The following is a 16,280-nucleotide window of genomic DNA, read 5'->3' on the forward strand; positions in this document are numbered from 1 at the left end:
AGGCTGTAAGGTTATGACACCTTTTTTTAAATTTAGGATATCGCTATAGTTGTATTTGATTTAATAATATAAATTAATTTCTGTGTTGAACTTACTACTGAGTTTTTAGCGCATTTTTGCAAATTTATTATAATTTCATCTCACTTTTGGCTGATTACTGGCTAGCAGCAAATGAGGGTTGGTGGAAGAACGCTTGTGGAAAGACGAGGAATGTACGTGTACCTACCGGGGCCGTGTAATTAACAATTTTAGGAACGGGGATCCACGATGTAGGGTTGGCGATATCTGGGCGCCATCCCCGAGCGTTGTTTACTAACGTGGTAATTTTTCATTTCTTCGTCTTCTTCTTGTATAGTTTTGGTCCGATTGTTTTCAAACTGGTGTTTTGACTTTGAGCGGCCAAAAGTTACATTCCGCTGTAAATTTTGTCACGCGGTTTAAAGTTTCTTAAAGCTCGAAATGCGGTCTCTCTGCGGTGTCGCCAACCGAATGTTTTCTTATCGGCGATCACGCGCGCTTATCTAATTAAATTTCACCTTACGTAACGCGATAACAAATATTCTTATCTCAAAGACCAGATGTTCCTACTTTTTAACACGTCATTCGACTTCTACAATAAAATAAACAAAACATTCAACAATTCCCATACAAAACAAGGTTGAACTCCAAATTCACTAAAAAGGAACGAAATCCGTGTTTAATTCAAACCCATTAACCAAATTTACTCGAAAATGATATTCCACATAGAGGGTGATCCATTACTATTATAAGTGCCGAGACCAAACAAAATGCCTGCGTGACGTTGTTTACATAACAATATATAAAGAATTCTGACAGATCCGAATTGTCGGAGGAGGTGAGATTTATTGGATGACCATTCCTTTCGTTAACATCATTGATTATACCATGAAAGCTAGAAGGCATTCTCTCCCTCCACCACCCTACCCCTTTTGAACATCTGCCCCATTTTATTTGGACATCGTTGAATTAGTGACTACACATGATAAACACTAGAGACTGAGGCGCTGTATCTCGAGTAGTTGACAAAAAAGCTTCTTACGATCACCGTTCGGTGTGCCATTCATGCCATTGGCATATCAGCCCATGACATCACAATCGGGTACTTTCATGGATCACTTGACTCGGTGGCTTCGACTCAAAGGACACGAGTAAAAAAATTTTGATATGAAAACTACATCACGGCACAATTAATTTATTGACAATGACAAACATTTATACCCTAACACATTAAACAATAAAATTAAAACAAAATTCACCTATGAAAGAAAAGCGTACAAAGCTTGCTTGAACATAATACCTCGCACGCAGGCGATAAAAAAGTCTTAGAATTACTTACAAATTTTTTTTTAAATTGCCTAATTTTGGAGTAACTGTATGCGTAAACTCCAATAAATATTTTTATTGAGGTTGCTTAACTGCTTCTACACACTTTATTTCGAAACCGACGAACTGATTCAATTAAAGAAATAGGGGCAAAATGCTCGAGTGGTTGGCGTTAACAATAATACACGCTTTTTTTGCCGTTGCGAAAACTAACAGCTAGCAGCAGCCGCGCTTTCTCGTTACCTCCAGTATTTAAAGGAACACCACCTCTACCATTAAATAAACTCCTTCCTTTACAAAATTTCAAATAGCTCTCCATTCACAACGGACTTGATAACGCTAGCTTTGAAGAAACGCGTCCCGCATCCCACTTACGCCGAAAAGAACGTGCAATTCTTCGAAATACCTTTTAACAGACGTAAGAACACGTACGTTAATGGATTTTCGTCCGAAAAACTCCTTATCGCAAACGACCAGATGTCCCTACATTTTAACACGCAATTTCACGTTTTACAATTAAATACAAAAATCTTTTTTAAACAATTTACAAAAGTAGATGTTCTCTGCTGATTATAATATGATGAAAGACGTCGAGACGAAAATCTGAGAAAATGGTAAATTGGGATTCTCAACCGAATACCGAGCAGTGCGATCCTAAAAGCTTATCCGGTTATGGCACGATGTCGTAATTTGAAATGTTACCAGAAAAAAATATTAGATTTGGAAAATTTGAACGGGAAAAACGCGTACTGAAAACATTTCAGTGTCGTTTTCTCTTTCTGTTTTCTACTATGAACGGCGGTAAAAACTGACTGGTTTTCAAATTCGTAACTTATCATTGGAATCTCCGTAATCCAGAAGGATACAGTGTAGGTTAAGTGAGGGCAAAGTTGTCCCTTTTTCTGATAAAAAAACGCATTTGAAATTTTTGAAAAATCCTTGAAAATAACTGAGATATCACCGAAAAACTGAAAATGACAAATTTCGTCTTCACTTTTCCTAGCTTAAACGGTGGGAAATGGGCAGTTTACATGCTACTTTCTTATTTCTTATGGACATCATACCTCTTGGATTTTTACGGAATGACAACAAAAATCCATTTAAATGGATCGCAGTCATAGCCATGTTGATTCAGCAAGATCTAGTTACCCGGTGGTTAATTTGTTGAGAAATTAATGTAAAACTTTTGATTTTGAAAGTTTCCTTGTAAATTTATGTAAAAGTATATAGTGTGACAAAGTCATTATTTTTCTTTTTTTATTCCGTAAAAATCCAATATGGCGCCCATAAGAAATAAGAAAGTATAGTAGCTTCTACATCTAGTGTGCTATGGAAATTCTGATTACAGATTCTTCGAAAAAAAAAGCGCTAACGGGAACCGTCCATTTCCGGCCGTTTAAGCTAGCTAAGATGAAAACAAAATTTAACATTTTCAGTTTTTCGGTGATATATGTTATTTCCAAAGATTTTTCAAAAATTTCAAAAGCGTTTTTTTAGTCATATAAGCTCACCGTTACGTAGCCACAAATTTGAACCACCCTGTACATGTTTGTAGATAATAAATACTTTTTACAACTGTAGGAGAAGTATCACTGATTGTAAAACTTATAAAACCCTATTCAGATTATAATGAGTTACGGGGGTTGTTGATAAACGAACGCATCTCCCACATCGTTCACACTCAACGATGCTCTAACTTTTCTGGAACGCAATAAGCATCCCAATTATTTTTTCTTAATATTCTGGCGTTAAATGGATGGATTAATGTGGGAAACGTGAATGAAAGTAATTCTTAACTGTCCTTCCATAAAAGTTGGAACAGGATACTTCGAACATTAGGAAGTTATTTACAAATACGATAATTCGCTTGGTTACATAAACATTTTGGTTTTTAAAATGTGTCAAAAACATTTAACATTTTTTACTGTTTAGCAAGCGGGCGATGAAATATGTATTAAATCAACGTCGTCGAGCTGTTAAAAGGATAAATTATTTTCGTTGGCTAAATCCAGGCTTATGCCCCTACAATATTTTTCTAATTCTGTTGTATTCTCAATACTAATCGTGTAACGTGAAACGTCATAACAACAAGATGGTTTGTTGGATTTAGGCCAAATTATTCATAACTGAATCATTTGCTGACAAACTGTCTCGATCTATTATTTACCTATTCTAATGCGATTTCCTTTTTGCAGGCACGCCGATTAATAGATTACCAATTATGGCGAAAGCGGTATTGGACCTTTACGAATTGTACAATTTAGTGATAGCGAGAGGAGGACTAGTCGATGTAATTAACAAAAAACTATGGCAGGAAATCATTAAGGGACTTCGCTTACCTTCTTCGATTACTTCCGCCGCATTTACGTTAAGGACGCAGTAAGTGTTTTTTTACAATAAATATTCAATGCATGCATTTTATGTTCGATTTGGCCATTCTTTGTCTGAATGATCTAGTACCTACTTACCAATTTTATAAACAATGCGTGACTTAATATGTAACGTTTGAGGTTGAATATTTTATTGAGGCAATAAAATCGGAAACAGTAATGTTTCACATTAATATGGTTTTATGGTTGGTTTTTGAACATTAGTACTTGTTTTTTTTTTGCTTGCAATTATTTTTATATACCTATACTACGTCTTTTTTATGGCTTTCTGAAACGATCAGAATTGATTTGTTTGGTCGACAAAAAAAGGTTGCGCTAGTCCGCTGCTTGTGCTTTTCTAACCCTATTATTATTACATTATGTAACATCTTTCAATAATCAAAAGGGACTGTTTTATGCTGTAGCTACCATTGCATCCTATATCTTCCAAAAGCTAGCGTTACCTATAACACCTTCATTCGCTTTAAATAAAATGGAAATGCAAAATTAAATTGTATTTTAATGTTGTACTACTAACCTAGCAATAAATTTCGCTGTTTCGTTACCATCATTACCAATTCTCGCCAATGGATATAAAATTGGAAAAGTGCCGAAAACCTTTTTTGCGTCGGTTGAAGGAGGACTTAACTACTACAGTTTTCAAGATTTTTAGTTAATACTACTTAATAAACATTTAAAAAGGCTCTGCAAATCCATTTAAATCGAGTTTTCTCTGGAACTACTGATCGGATTTGAAAATATAAACAGTTCTAACAACATAATGAACATTCCTTTTGACCTATCTAACATTTACTACCCCTTCCCATTTAAAATTTTTGGGGTGCAATTCACCCCCTTCTCAGAGTTAAAGTTACGTAAGTAGTATTACTTAATTTAGGTGTCTCCCTCAAAACTAAAATTGACGTGTTCGAGCGTTTCTGGCAAAACTGTCGTTAAGTCGGCAAAATTAGCATTGACTGTTTTCAGTGGGCCACCGTGTATAATATACGATTACTAATAAAAGATACAAAAATACCTTCTGCATTATGTTACTGGGCACTGTTCTTTGAGAACAATGTTTTTATAAACAATTTACATAGATAAATACAGCGACGCAGACGAATAGTGAGTTGCAACCGTTTAAATTAACAGGACGTCAAAAACTAACAAAAAAGCATGAGAAGGTGTTTAATAAGTGCTAAAAACAGAGTACATATGGATTGTTTCCTTACAACTATATATATAAATCTTAATTTTGTGAAATATGGACCAATTGACATAGTTTTTTCTCCATTTTTTTCTAATTTAACACCATTCATAGTTATGGTTAAAAGAAAGAGAAAAAATAACCTTTCTAATGACCTATTATATGACCTACGCTGCTACTTTTCTGATCTTAACCAATATAAAAAACAAAAATTAAAAAAAGGATACTCAAAATCAGAGCTGTTTTCGGGGACTTCCAGAGAAAAACCTTCATGGACGCGACTACTCTACTGTTTTCGAAAAAAACGGTTTCCGAAAGATGACAGCCAATTTCATGAAAGCACCAGATACCTACATTTTGAAAAAAATCCCTAAACTATTACATCCCTATCACTTTCGCAAAATCTGTGTGTTTATCTTCTTTAGCAATTTACCATATTTAGTTTCGAATTTGCCATACCCGCTTTCGAAAAGGGACTTGTAAGAACTTTCTTCGGAAATCATGTTTTCCACTTGTCTGTCGGTTCACCCGACCGCACCACCCGTTCGCTTGTCTAATAAGTATCTCTTGGCTGAGTGCCCAAGACAATACACGATAATAAAAAGAGAGATTACATTTTCGCAATTTCGATATGTTGCTTGAATGAAAAAAAAATTAACAAAATTGGCTTTGGGAAAAAACATTAAAAAATTCGGAAATTTGCGAAATTCAAATAAGTGATGAAACTTCACAAAAATGCAAAGAATTCAGTGAAAAAAACCCAAACAGCAGGTCTTTCAAATGAACAAAAGTTACATAAAATTAACAATTTTGTAATAACACGTATGAAGCTCTGAAAAGTTTTTAAAAGGTTTTCCAGAGTCGAGACTCCTTACGCCCTTTCCAAAGTTTTCGGGTTGCCTTTTAGGTCCTTTCGGAATCTTTATTAAAGCTAGACGGGCCTTCATTACTTTGTAAAGGGTCTAAAGTGTTCTCAATGTAATCTGGAATGGTCTAGAAATACTTCTTAGTTGTTTCCACCTTGTTATACAGGGTGTCCCAGATTGTGCGGGATTGCATGGGTTATTTTGAATCAGTGAAGAGAAATTTTTGCAATTTCGTGTGCTGATGACTAAAATTTAAAGAAGTTTAGAAAAAAGTTGAATATAAAATCGTCTCACTGTTATAGGACAACGTCCAAAATGAGGCCAAAACGAAATCCAAAATGAAAAGATGCATATCAACCTTGTTTTGTGAAATTTTACTTGATTAAATAAAATGTTTTATTCTCTTTTTAACAATGTAAGATATCATATTGTGATATACTCGTACATGGTAAAAAAACCAATGAAACTAATTCTTTTTGTATTTTAGGCTGCTAATTAATTATTGTTTGGTGGATTACAGGCTCTTTTGTTGTACTGACTTTTTAAATGCATTTTTTTGTTCTTTCGTGACTTGGATTATTGGGAATCGGATTTTTCCAAAACGGCAGGGGTATACGAGAATAAAGTAAACAAGTTTTGGTACATTGCTTTCAGAAGAAGGTAGATTAGATTCAGAGTTTATGGATTTATTCAACATTTATTTGTTGCTCTGAGGAAGTTAATTTGGATTTTTCCAAAACGGTAGGGGTATCCTGTAAACGAATATTGATTTTGATAAAATGGGGTAACCATTTTCGAGCCCCTAATTTTTGGCGTCAATTTCAGACAGGCCATCCAGGGAGCCTACGCCATTACCACCGATTTACGGTGGTAATGGCTACGCCCATAATTTTCTCCTTTTGAAATTTATTTTATGTTTAAAACAATCTTTGGAGTTTTGTGGAGCTTGTAGCAATGTGACATGTAATGACGAAAAAATTCATATGCCCAGATTGACCATCATATCGGAGAATCAAAAATTGTTCCAATTCCAGGACGAAATCATATTTGTAAAGTATTTGGCATCCTTAGGCATTGATTTTGCACAAATTAATGTTAACGTGATTTCCATTTGAATATAAGCTACTCACTATATACCTACGCCTTATTATTATTTCGTACCGAATGTTCAAGTAATTGTATTTTTTATTGAGGTCAACTGTTAAGAATTGACGAATGTAAGAAAATTTGGATTAGGCGTGGAATTCGTGGAATATTACAATACCCTTTATGTAGGTTAGGTTGTAAAAATCACAAAAAAAATCGTTTAAATCTAAACGTCTCGTTTTGATTTACAACTCTGCTGAGCGTCACTAAAAATTTAAATCGAAAGTGCTATAAAATGATATTCAAGAACGGCGGTCTATAATAAAATTTAGTCTGGTTAGTCACGGTAAACCAATTAAATTTAAAGAAACTCGTAGGAGCATTAATAACCAGCCACTCTTTGTTTTATGAATTTATTTTTCTCGTCGGTCTGAAATGTCCCTACTTTGCCACGATGTCGCCGTCGCCCTTGCTGGATTAGCTATAGGTATAGGTAATAATTCAGATTAACAAAGCTCGATTAAAGGATGAAGGAAGTGACTTCCTATAAAAAACAAAACGAATTAAATATCTTGACGTTTTGCCAGCGCCTTCATGGCGTGACGTGTTAAAAGAAAGTCTTACTAATGAGCATATTAATCGTAATTTGGTGTTTATTTTATCTTACCGAGAAGAACCCAAAATTTATTATTCTAAATTAAAACAAACTCTGTACTGCAGAATTTTCCTTTGTTTAAGATATATAATGTTCTTTTCTTCTAGGTATATGAAGTACCTGTACCCATATGAATGTGAAAAACGTCGCCTTTCAACCCCAGCCGAACTTCAAGCAGCAATTGATGGCAATCGTCGCGAAGGTCGGCGTAGTAGTTACGGTCAATACGACAGTATACAAAGATCTCCCATTCCTTCATCCCAAATGTCTCCTTTGTCTCTGGTCTCGCAACATCAGCAGTTAACAGCTCGCATGAATTCGGTCATGAGTGGCGGTATCAGTTTGCACAATGGTGCGCATCACCCAAGTCACCCGCAACCTTTAGGCCTTCCACTAAACGGCGGACCAATTCCCGGCTTGGCACCCAGTGAAGTCGAGGCCCGCATGATGGAGTACGTCAAATTGCTCAGCAAGGAAGTTAGAAGCGCAGCGTCAACACCTCCCCGACAAGGCGAAGCGTCACCACCAAGTGCGACATCACCGCTGAACCCCTTCGAAATGTCACGCATGGCCTTATGGAACTTATACAACAATAACCAAGTACAACCCGAACCACAGAAAGAAGCCCTGAACTTGTCAGATCCCGCCCCACACCTTCCGTTACCACCCCCGCAGTCCCCAATAGTCAAAAGAGAAATCGAAAGAGAGTCACCACCACCAAAAAAATTTCTAAAGGACGACGACGAATCAAGACACACACCCGCAACGACGCATATAAAAATAAATAGTAGAGGTAAGTAGGACATTTATCACAGTCCCATTAAAATCTTATGGACTAATCGCGCAATTCGTTTCGAAAAATATGAAAATTTATTTAGACGCTTAGTGTACTAATGATGATTTCAACCAAAAATATAAATCTAAGAAAAATTAAGATCTAGATTTGATGATCCTAATGTGTTTCGTTAGAAGTGCCAGTGTCTTAATGGAGCGTGAGGGCGCTCCGAATTTATATAAATAAAAATAGAACTAAGAATTGAAAGGCAAGACTATTTCCAAACCCATCTTTGCGTTTCCCTGCGCGGAATAATTAATTTAAATTTCCCAATTTAAAAAGGAGACCACGTCACATTGGCATTCGTTCCTTGCTACCTAATAAACAGTTATAATGATCAGAGTGATTAATGGACCCTTCTCTCTGTTGCAGGGGATTCGCGCAGTGGAGACAATTCCTTAGTCGTTAGTATGGAACTCAACGGTATTACGTACCAAGGGGTTTTATTTGCACAATCGCCAACTAGTGGAAGGACCGCTTTAGCTTCGTAAATTATTTTTTAAGAAACACGTTTCGCGCGAACTTTATTTATTATTAATGATGTTTCAATACTAGATATGCATGTTCTTAACGAATTTTATTATTAGATGTTATTGTGCTTGTACAAACCGTTGTGTGCGTCAACTTCCATGGATTAAGGTCAGTATTCACCTATAATGTGAAAATCACTTTCAATCTCGAATTCGTTAAGCTTGTTAACTGTGATTCGATTTCAGTTATAAGTTATATACAATAGGCCAGTTCTTCTGGAAATTCAGAATACTTTCCAATTACTAACTCTTGCGTAATTGTAAATATATAAATACAGAGTAATCAGTATTTTAGAATAGTGTGTGATTAGGATTTTTAAATTTTTGTATATCTGCCAAAAGACTGTTATTTTATCATTATTATATTATTGTATACCATATATGAATATGATTGTGAATTAGTATTTTAATTGACTTTTTATTTATTAAGCAGTTAATGTATTTATAACTAGTTATTACCTTCTAGCAATATTAGTGAATAGAAGTTGTAGAGATCAAAATGTGTAATACTACGAAAATATTGTTCCATCGGTAGATTAGAATTAGAAATATGATCAACACAAAACATTTCTCATTATTTGATCTGTGTGTCTCAGGGATAGAGATAAAAACATTTTGTGGAAATTATTCCTATAATAATATGGTCATGTGTTCGTATAGTAGTTGTGTTTTCTTATTTAAGATTCAATTATCATATTGTCTACAGTTTTTATAAATTCCTATGCGTGTTATCATTGCATTCAATCGTATTTACTTCCGTCCGCCGTCGGTAGTGAGGTATATCTTATAAAGTGAATCACCTCCAAATGACAAGTTTTCTTGAAGTTTTCAAAACTAAGCCTGTTTAGCCTGTTATGGACGAAAATACTTCTAAACAACGACATTTTCTTCCGTATAGACGTTCAAGAAGCGTAATGATGTCACCTGTATCCCCCAGCACAGAGTAACGCCCAATTTAAATTTATCTAGAGATCCATGGTAATCTTATGATGGATACCAAAAGTCATAAGTAATTGTTATGACTCAGAAGACTAAGAAGACAGAGCAGAGTTAAATGCTAAAATATTATGGAATAATTAAGGGTAAAGGCAATAATACAATATTATGGTAAATGTAAAGGTAAGTGAGGGTAAAAAATCTATTTTAATACCATTTCTACATGATATATACTGGGTGGACTACTTGGACCATAAATCATGCGTATTCCAAAGCTACAGCAAAACAATATAACCTGAAGGTTATTTATAAGTACCTAACCAGACACTAACTAAATTAAATAATAACTTATGTATACAATAAATAACCCTCGAAAGTACTGGTGCTCTTATCAGCATCTTAGAAGCGTTTTCCAGAGCATTTAAAGGCGTTATAGATCAATCAAAAACACGTTTCAGAGCTTTCAAGAACAACTTGCCAACCTTTTAGAGGTTTTTGTACTCATTGGTTGTTGCATAAACTTTGTTCAAAGTTTTAGTCTTTTGAAATCTTCCAAAACTAAGCGTTTAGCCTCTAGATTTTCTTCCGTCGTTCTAATGACAGTAGTAACTTTCCCATGAGCATTAAGGTTATGACTCAGAAGGATTAAATGCTAAAATATTATGGAATAATTAAGGGTTAATACACTATTGGGGTACTACTTTAGCGTATTCCAAAGCTTCCTGCGGTATACAATAAATTCGAAAGTACTGGTGCGCATCTCGTACAGGCGCACAAAAACTTTCCCAAGAGCGTAGGTTTTGTAAACTTTGTTCAAAGTTTTAGTCTTTTGAAATCTTCCCAGCGTTCTCTAGATTTTTCCGTCGCTTGACAGAGTCTTTCCAGAGCATTGGACGGGATTTAAAAGTATAGTTAAAACCACTCAAAAGTATTTTAGGCGCTTCGCGGAACTTTACGTCGCCTCTACAGAACACCTTCCCAGAGCGTATCGGGAGATATTGCCGACCTTTGAAATCTCCATTCAACGATGTCTAGCCTTCCTTAAAAGGTTACTAGAAACCCAAGGGACTCTAAGCTCTTCCTAGGACTTTTTGGGTTGGGTTGGGGGATTCCAACTAAAAATCCGGAATCGCCCAGCTAATGGTGCTCATCTTGTGTGCCGTGTCCATAATTATCCGTACGTACTTTTTTATCGATTCACATCAAGCGAATCGAATTCAATTGGCGATACAAACTACACAGCGATTCCCTGTATCGAAGCATTTTATTTATTCATACGACACAAATTTCTCCATGAATTGGCGGGTGTTTTCGCATCTTGATTGTAAACAAAAACTGATCGATCACAAAGCATGACTAACACCAATTGGTTTTCGGCATTTCAAGTTCGTCAGAAAATATGCATACTGAGTCGACGTAAATTGAGGCTACCTCAACAGGTGTTTCATTTACTAGATGCTTAAACCCCACTTCGTGCCTGTACAGCAAATTCTATCGGCTTTTCAATTTGAAAAATTTGGTTTGAAGCCCGTGACATTTTGAGACTCAACATGTAAAAATTTACTGTAATATCTGTTCAGAATACTCAATTTAGTTAAAATTGAGCATGCGGCCAATAATAGTTAGTAATAACTCCTGAATTAGATAAGATCGGACACCTACATATTTTATTAAACGAAAAAAACTGACATTCATACACAAACAATATGATATTCTCCTTCCTTATTTTAACACATTTAAAGGAAATTCATGAACTTAAGGAATGGCTTTCAACTTTCAGACTAAGCGATGCAGGAATAACACGTATGATCCCGAAAACCCGAATGTTCTACGATATTTCGTCGCCGAGATCTCGATCGATTTATAAAAGGCGCCCGAAAAGCCGATAGTTAGTGAAACAATAAAGCTGCTTTTTGAGAATCAAAAATGCGATATAAAGCAAATTAGTTTTGACAACACGTAAGGGGAAAAAAGTGACAGAAAATTATATACCTAATTAATACATGTTCGAGCATTAGTTTTCGCAGCTTGAATGAATTATTGAAACCTCTATAGAATCTCCCAGTGACTTCTGAAGCGCCCCAGAAGAATTAGAGAATTTCTAAGGAAATTACTAGATCACCTAAACGATCTATGTTTACAGATTCTCTAAATTTGTTTATTCGCAGGGTTTCTGGAGACTCTCCGGGGTAGATTAGTCTCTGAGTATGCTTAAATGGATAACGGAACAGTCAATGAAAATTGAAGAATAAAACAAAAGCCTTTCAATTTAGCATAAACTTCTTCATTCTGCATAAAATCCAGTTGCTCCCATAAAGGGCCCAATAACTCAAGAACTCGAAAACAATAAAATTTTAACTGAACATTTCTTCGTGCGAACGTTCTAAGCGAGGTTCTAAGAGTAACATCTTGAGTTACCATTAACATTACAGTGGTTGTGTTACGTACATTTTTGGATTTGTTTTATTAAAAAGAAGGTACCGTAAGAATTCTCGATCGCATCATTATTTTTAATGACGTGAGTAGGCATCTTATCAAACTTTCAAAATCTGCGCGTGTTTACAAGTTTGTTTCAATTGTATGCAATTGCATGAAGGCCAAATGAATCATTATCATTTTGAAATGTAACGGCGGTATGATTTAACTACGACTCCCTGTCGGTAATGTATTATTTCGTGATTGTGTGTGTTACGGAGGTGTATCAAAAGAACCAAGTAAGTGGCAGAATTTATAAATTAATTAGTTACAATATTGTAGTATTTTACCAGTTTATTGCATGTATTAATTATTGTATCCTATGACACGCTGCTTTAGCCGCTGTGTAGCACTCCAAAAAAACTGTTGCGGAGAGCGAACGAAATTGGAATATGATTTAAAGTATTTTACAATTTCTTCTATAGAAAACTGATATACAGAAACGCTTGTTACAGAATTTCTTTAGATTTAAGCATACCAACAAAATTTCGCTTTTGTTTGTACTGAGAGATTTAGCCTCGGATTTAGCTAATCTAGCTAGAAAGTCCGATGCAGAGATATTTTAATTACTAGTCAAAAGGCTAGAACACGGCCTCCTATTAATACAATGTAGTACACACTAACAGATTTCGTTGTATTGCCTTTTTACATGTCTTGAATGTTCAAAAATTAGTCACGAATTAAATGAAATTACCTTTCGGTTCAAGTTACATAAAAATGCGTAGTACTTTCCTTCGATAAATAGATAAGTAAAATACCTATCGCACTCGCAAACAGAAATAATTTTCTTAAGATAGAATTTTGGGGCGGTTGCTATTAAAAAGTAGATACATATCTGGTCATGCACAAATATTTTGAACATTTCCTGCTGCCGCGAATAAAAATTACCGAAGAAACGTAGGTGCACACTTTGTAATTCATAAAACAGAATTGGTACTAATAACAGAAATGTTGAAATTTATTTTTAAATTTGCGGGTATAGCAAAAGGTTAATAAAACATGGACAAACAGTTTTGTATGTGTCGTAGGCAAATAGTTATTTTAGGAAAATGGCATTTTCCCGCGCAAATGCTATCTGCCTGGGCAAAAGGTTCTTTTTAGTTTTTAAATGCCATTCGACTAGGCAAATCAAATGGTATTTGACCAATCAAATACCATTTGCCTAAGCCGATTTTAGGCAAATGGAAATTTTAATATCAATAAGATCGATCCACTTTTTTAACCAAAAAAAAAGGTTTATTAATGATGGGTACGGAAAATTCGGGGTAAGTTTACCTGCGTAAAAATAAAAACATCTTTCTGGTAACACAAAATTATAATTTAAATAAAAAATTAAGAATGGAATGCTTCACTTACCTGGTCTTGAAACTCACGAAATAACAATACAATAATAGAAAACCACCGATGAAGATACACAACTCGTTCATTCAATATAGGTATTAAAAGTCATTTGCCCAACAACGGATTCGGCAAATGCTATTTTCCTAGGCTGACTTATTTTGATGAAGTCATTTGTCCAGGCAGATAGCATTTGCCCGGGAAAATGCCATTTGCCTGAAATAACTATTTGCCTATGACATATATGCACCTTTTAATTCTGAACAACTTTAAACACTAGTTTTTTTCTGTAAAATGTACAGGAGGGCAGGATATTGCATAAAACTAATTTCCCATGTTAAACCACTATGTTCCTACTTACCAGTGCCGGATGCTCCCATGTTTCATTTTTCGTCCGTCGTGCGCATGACGTCACTGAATACCTTATTTGTATTGCTGAGATAGGCGTTTTGTATGTTTTTCTCTATTTACGCGTTTATTTGATTAGTTACAAGAAAAACTGTAATGGCAAAGTATGTTTCAAATGAGTTGTTCTATCCCCTAAAGACAAAAGTTTTGAAATTTGTAATACTTATCACTCAAAACTCTTTTTTCGTACTGTGAAATTTCTCTTCGAAGTATGATTTTCATGAAAACGGTTCAAGATAGAGTAAACTTCGCCCTCATCAAACAAACTGCAAACTCATGAAAAAAAGTATCACTTTCAAAACTAGTTGTACAAATAACTATTTTTCGCCAAACGCTTTATCAGTATTAGGGAATGCAATCCCGCAGTAAAATCTCAATCCCGGTATTTGCGGGATCGTTAGATGTTAATCCCGCGGATCCCGGTATTTACAGGATCCCGCAAAATTTTAAAAACATAATAAGCAATTTTATGCGGTTAACATCTGTATTAAAATAAATCGATAATTATCACAATATTCAACAAAACAGTACCTTCAGCCTAACTTAGAACTCAAAAAAACCTCATCTGTAAAGCACAAAAAAGGTGAACTTCTAAAGTGCCTCAAAAATCATAGTAAATTTTTAACAATTATTTTAGAAATAACTTTTCCGTTATGCATTTCATTAACAAAGTAAACAGAGTCGTCCCCGTGCTCGACAAATTCCTCAGTCCCAAAAATCCCGCGGGATCCCGCTATCCCGGTATATCATTTCCTAATCAGTACGGTAAATAACGGTATCCCGCATATTGCACTTTTTCCATATTTTATGTTTTCAAACCATTGTTATCATCTTAGATATTTTACGAGAACTGTGAATTAACAATTAAGTAATTATTCAAACTTTATCTTTTCATACCAAGTGTTTTAAATAGTATATATTATATATACCTACCTATTTTAATCTAAGACACTTTTTCTAAGTTTCAGTCTCTGTTACCTGCGTTGCTTCATTAATAAACCACCTATTAAAAAGCAGATTAATTGCGATGTGTGAAAAATGTCAACACGTAACTCTTTCACGAATGCTTCCGAACACTCTCGAATGTTCTAGAACGTTCTGGAATAATAATACGTTATATTTTCCGCAAAGAATGCGCCACATCCCTGTTCGTAATCTTTTATGGCACTTCGATAAGGATTTCTCGAATATTCGCTACATTCATATTAAACTTTCGCAAATTTTTTTTAAGAAATGTTTTTTTTGTTTTACCAAATATAGATAAAGCACGCAACCAAAAACGTCCTAAAACATTTTGATGTACTACGCACGTATCTCTTTTATTTTTCAACGTCTGGAAACCAACCCTCAACCTCCAACTTTTCCTCATCCTATTTTCAGACAAGTTGAGAATTAAGAACACATTTATACATATTGAAAAAATATAACTTTGAAAAAAAAAGAGATATTCAGTGTACTCTTAAAACCTTTTCCAAAAATTATGGTGTAACTGGTCAAAATACTAGACATTTTGGTGAAGAATATAGAACCGGGGGGTCTGGGGGGTTGGGAATACCCCCCAGAAAGCCAGATCATAGAACCATCGGCACTGGGAGCATTCCATGCCCCCCGTTGATGCGTTTTGGTTCAAAACGTTCAGTCCTTAAGACTCTTTTCAAAAATAATGGTGCAATAAGTGGTAAGGGTACCACATATTTAGGTAAAGAATATAAAGCGGGGGGTCTATCACAATATCGGCCTATAGTGGGGCGGGGGGGGGGGGGGATTCCATTCCCTCAGAGCGCCCGGCGATGTGTTTTGCTTCAAAACGTTCAGTCCCTAAGTTGCTATAAATATGACACGACACATCGCACTGGGTAGAATTCTCGACTAATATGACTGTTGTAAAAGATGTAACAGGGGAGGGGCAGCGATAAACAGGCAAGGTCGTGAAAACCACGCAGTTATTGTCTGAGGTCCCGGTATGCGTACGACGCCAAGGCGCATGTTCTGAGATGCGCTAACGCCCTATCCACTTGCCGGGCATCAAAAATCATATGATATTTTTGTCGCAAATTCTGTCTACTTGTCGAATATCCAGATAGTTGTTCTCTGAAACAAACAAAATAACTGTTTTTGCAGGGGAAATTTTTGGTGGGAAGTTGTAAATATTCGGATTTATCGACACAGAAAACATAAAACAAGCCTATCTCCAGAACCACCATGAATGTTGCATCCTAAAACTATATATA

The 16,280-nt window shown here is 35.3% G+C and overlaps 1 protein-coding gene across 8 annotated transcripts in view; it reads left to right on the plus strand.

Moving 5' to 3' along the window:
• Nucleotides 1–9,533, plus strand: part of LOC116159245 (protein dead ringer-like) — a 155,198-nt gene extending 145,665 nt beyond the window's left edge. For 4 of the 8 annotated variants that reach the window (XM_031472194.1, XM_031472195.1, XM_031472198.1 and 1 more), the window contains 3 exons: nucleotides 3,540–3,723; nucleotides 7,635–8,320; nucleotides 8,735–9,531. In XM_031472194.1, the coding sequence (XP_031328054.1) occupies nucleotides 3,540–3,723; nucleotides 7,635–8,320; nucleotides 8,735–8,853 (989 nt within the window). In that variant the 3' untranslated portion in view covers nucleotides 8,854–9,531. Of the gene's footprint in view, nucleotides 1–3,539; nucleotides 3,724–7,634; nucleotides 8,321–8,734 lie in introns of all 8 variants that reach the window. The other 4 variants (XM_031472193.1, XM_031472192.1, XM_031472197.1 and 1 more) reach the window with 3 other exon arrangements.
• The last annotated feature ends 6,747 nt before the right edge of the window (nucleotides 9,534–16,280 follow it).

Source organism: Photinus pyralis, unplaced genomic scaffold, assembly GCF_008802855.1.
Source record: "Photinus pyralis isolate 1611_PpyrPB1 unplaced genomic scaffold, Ppyr1.3 Ppyr1.4_LG1, whole genome shotgun sequence".
Lineage (NCBI taxonomy): Eukaryota > Metazoa > Arthropoda > Insecta > Coleoptera > Lampyridae > Photinus > Photinus pyralis.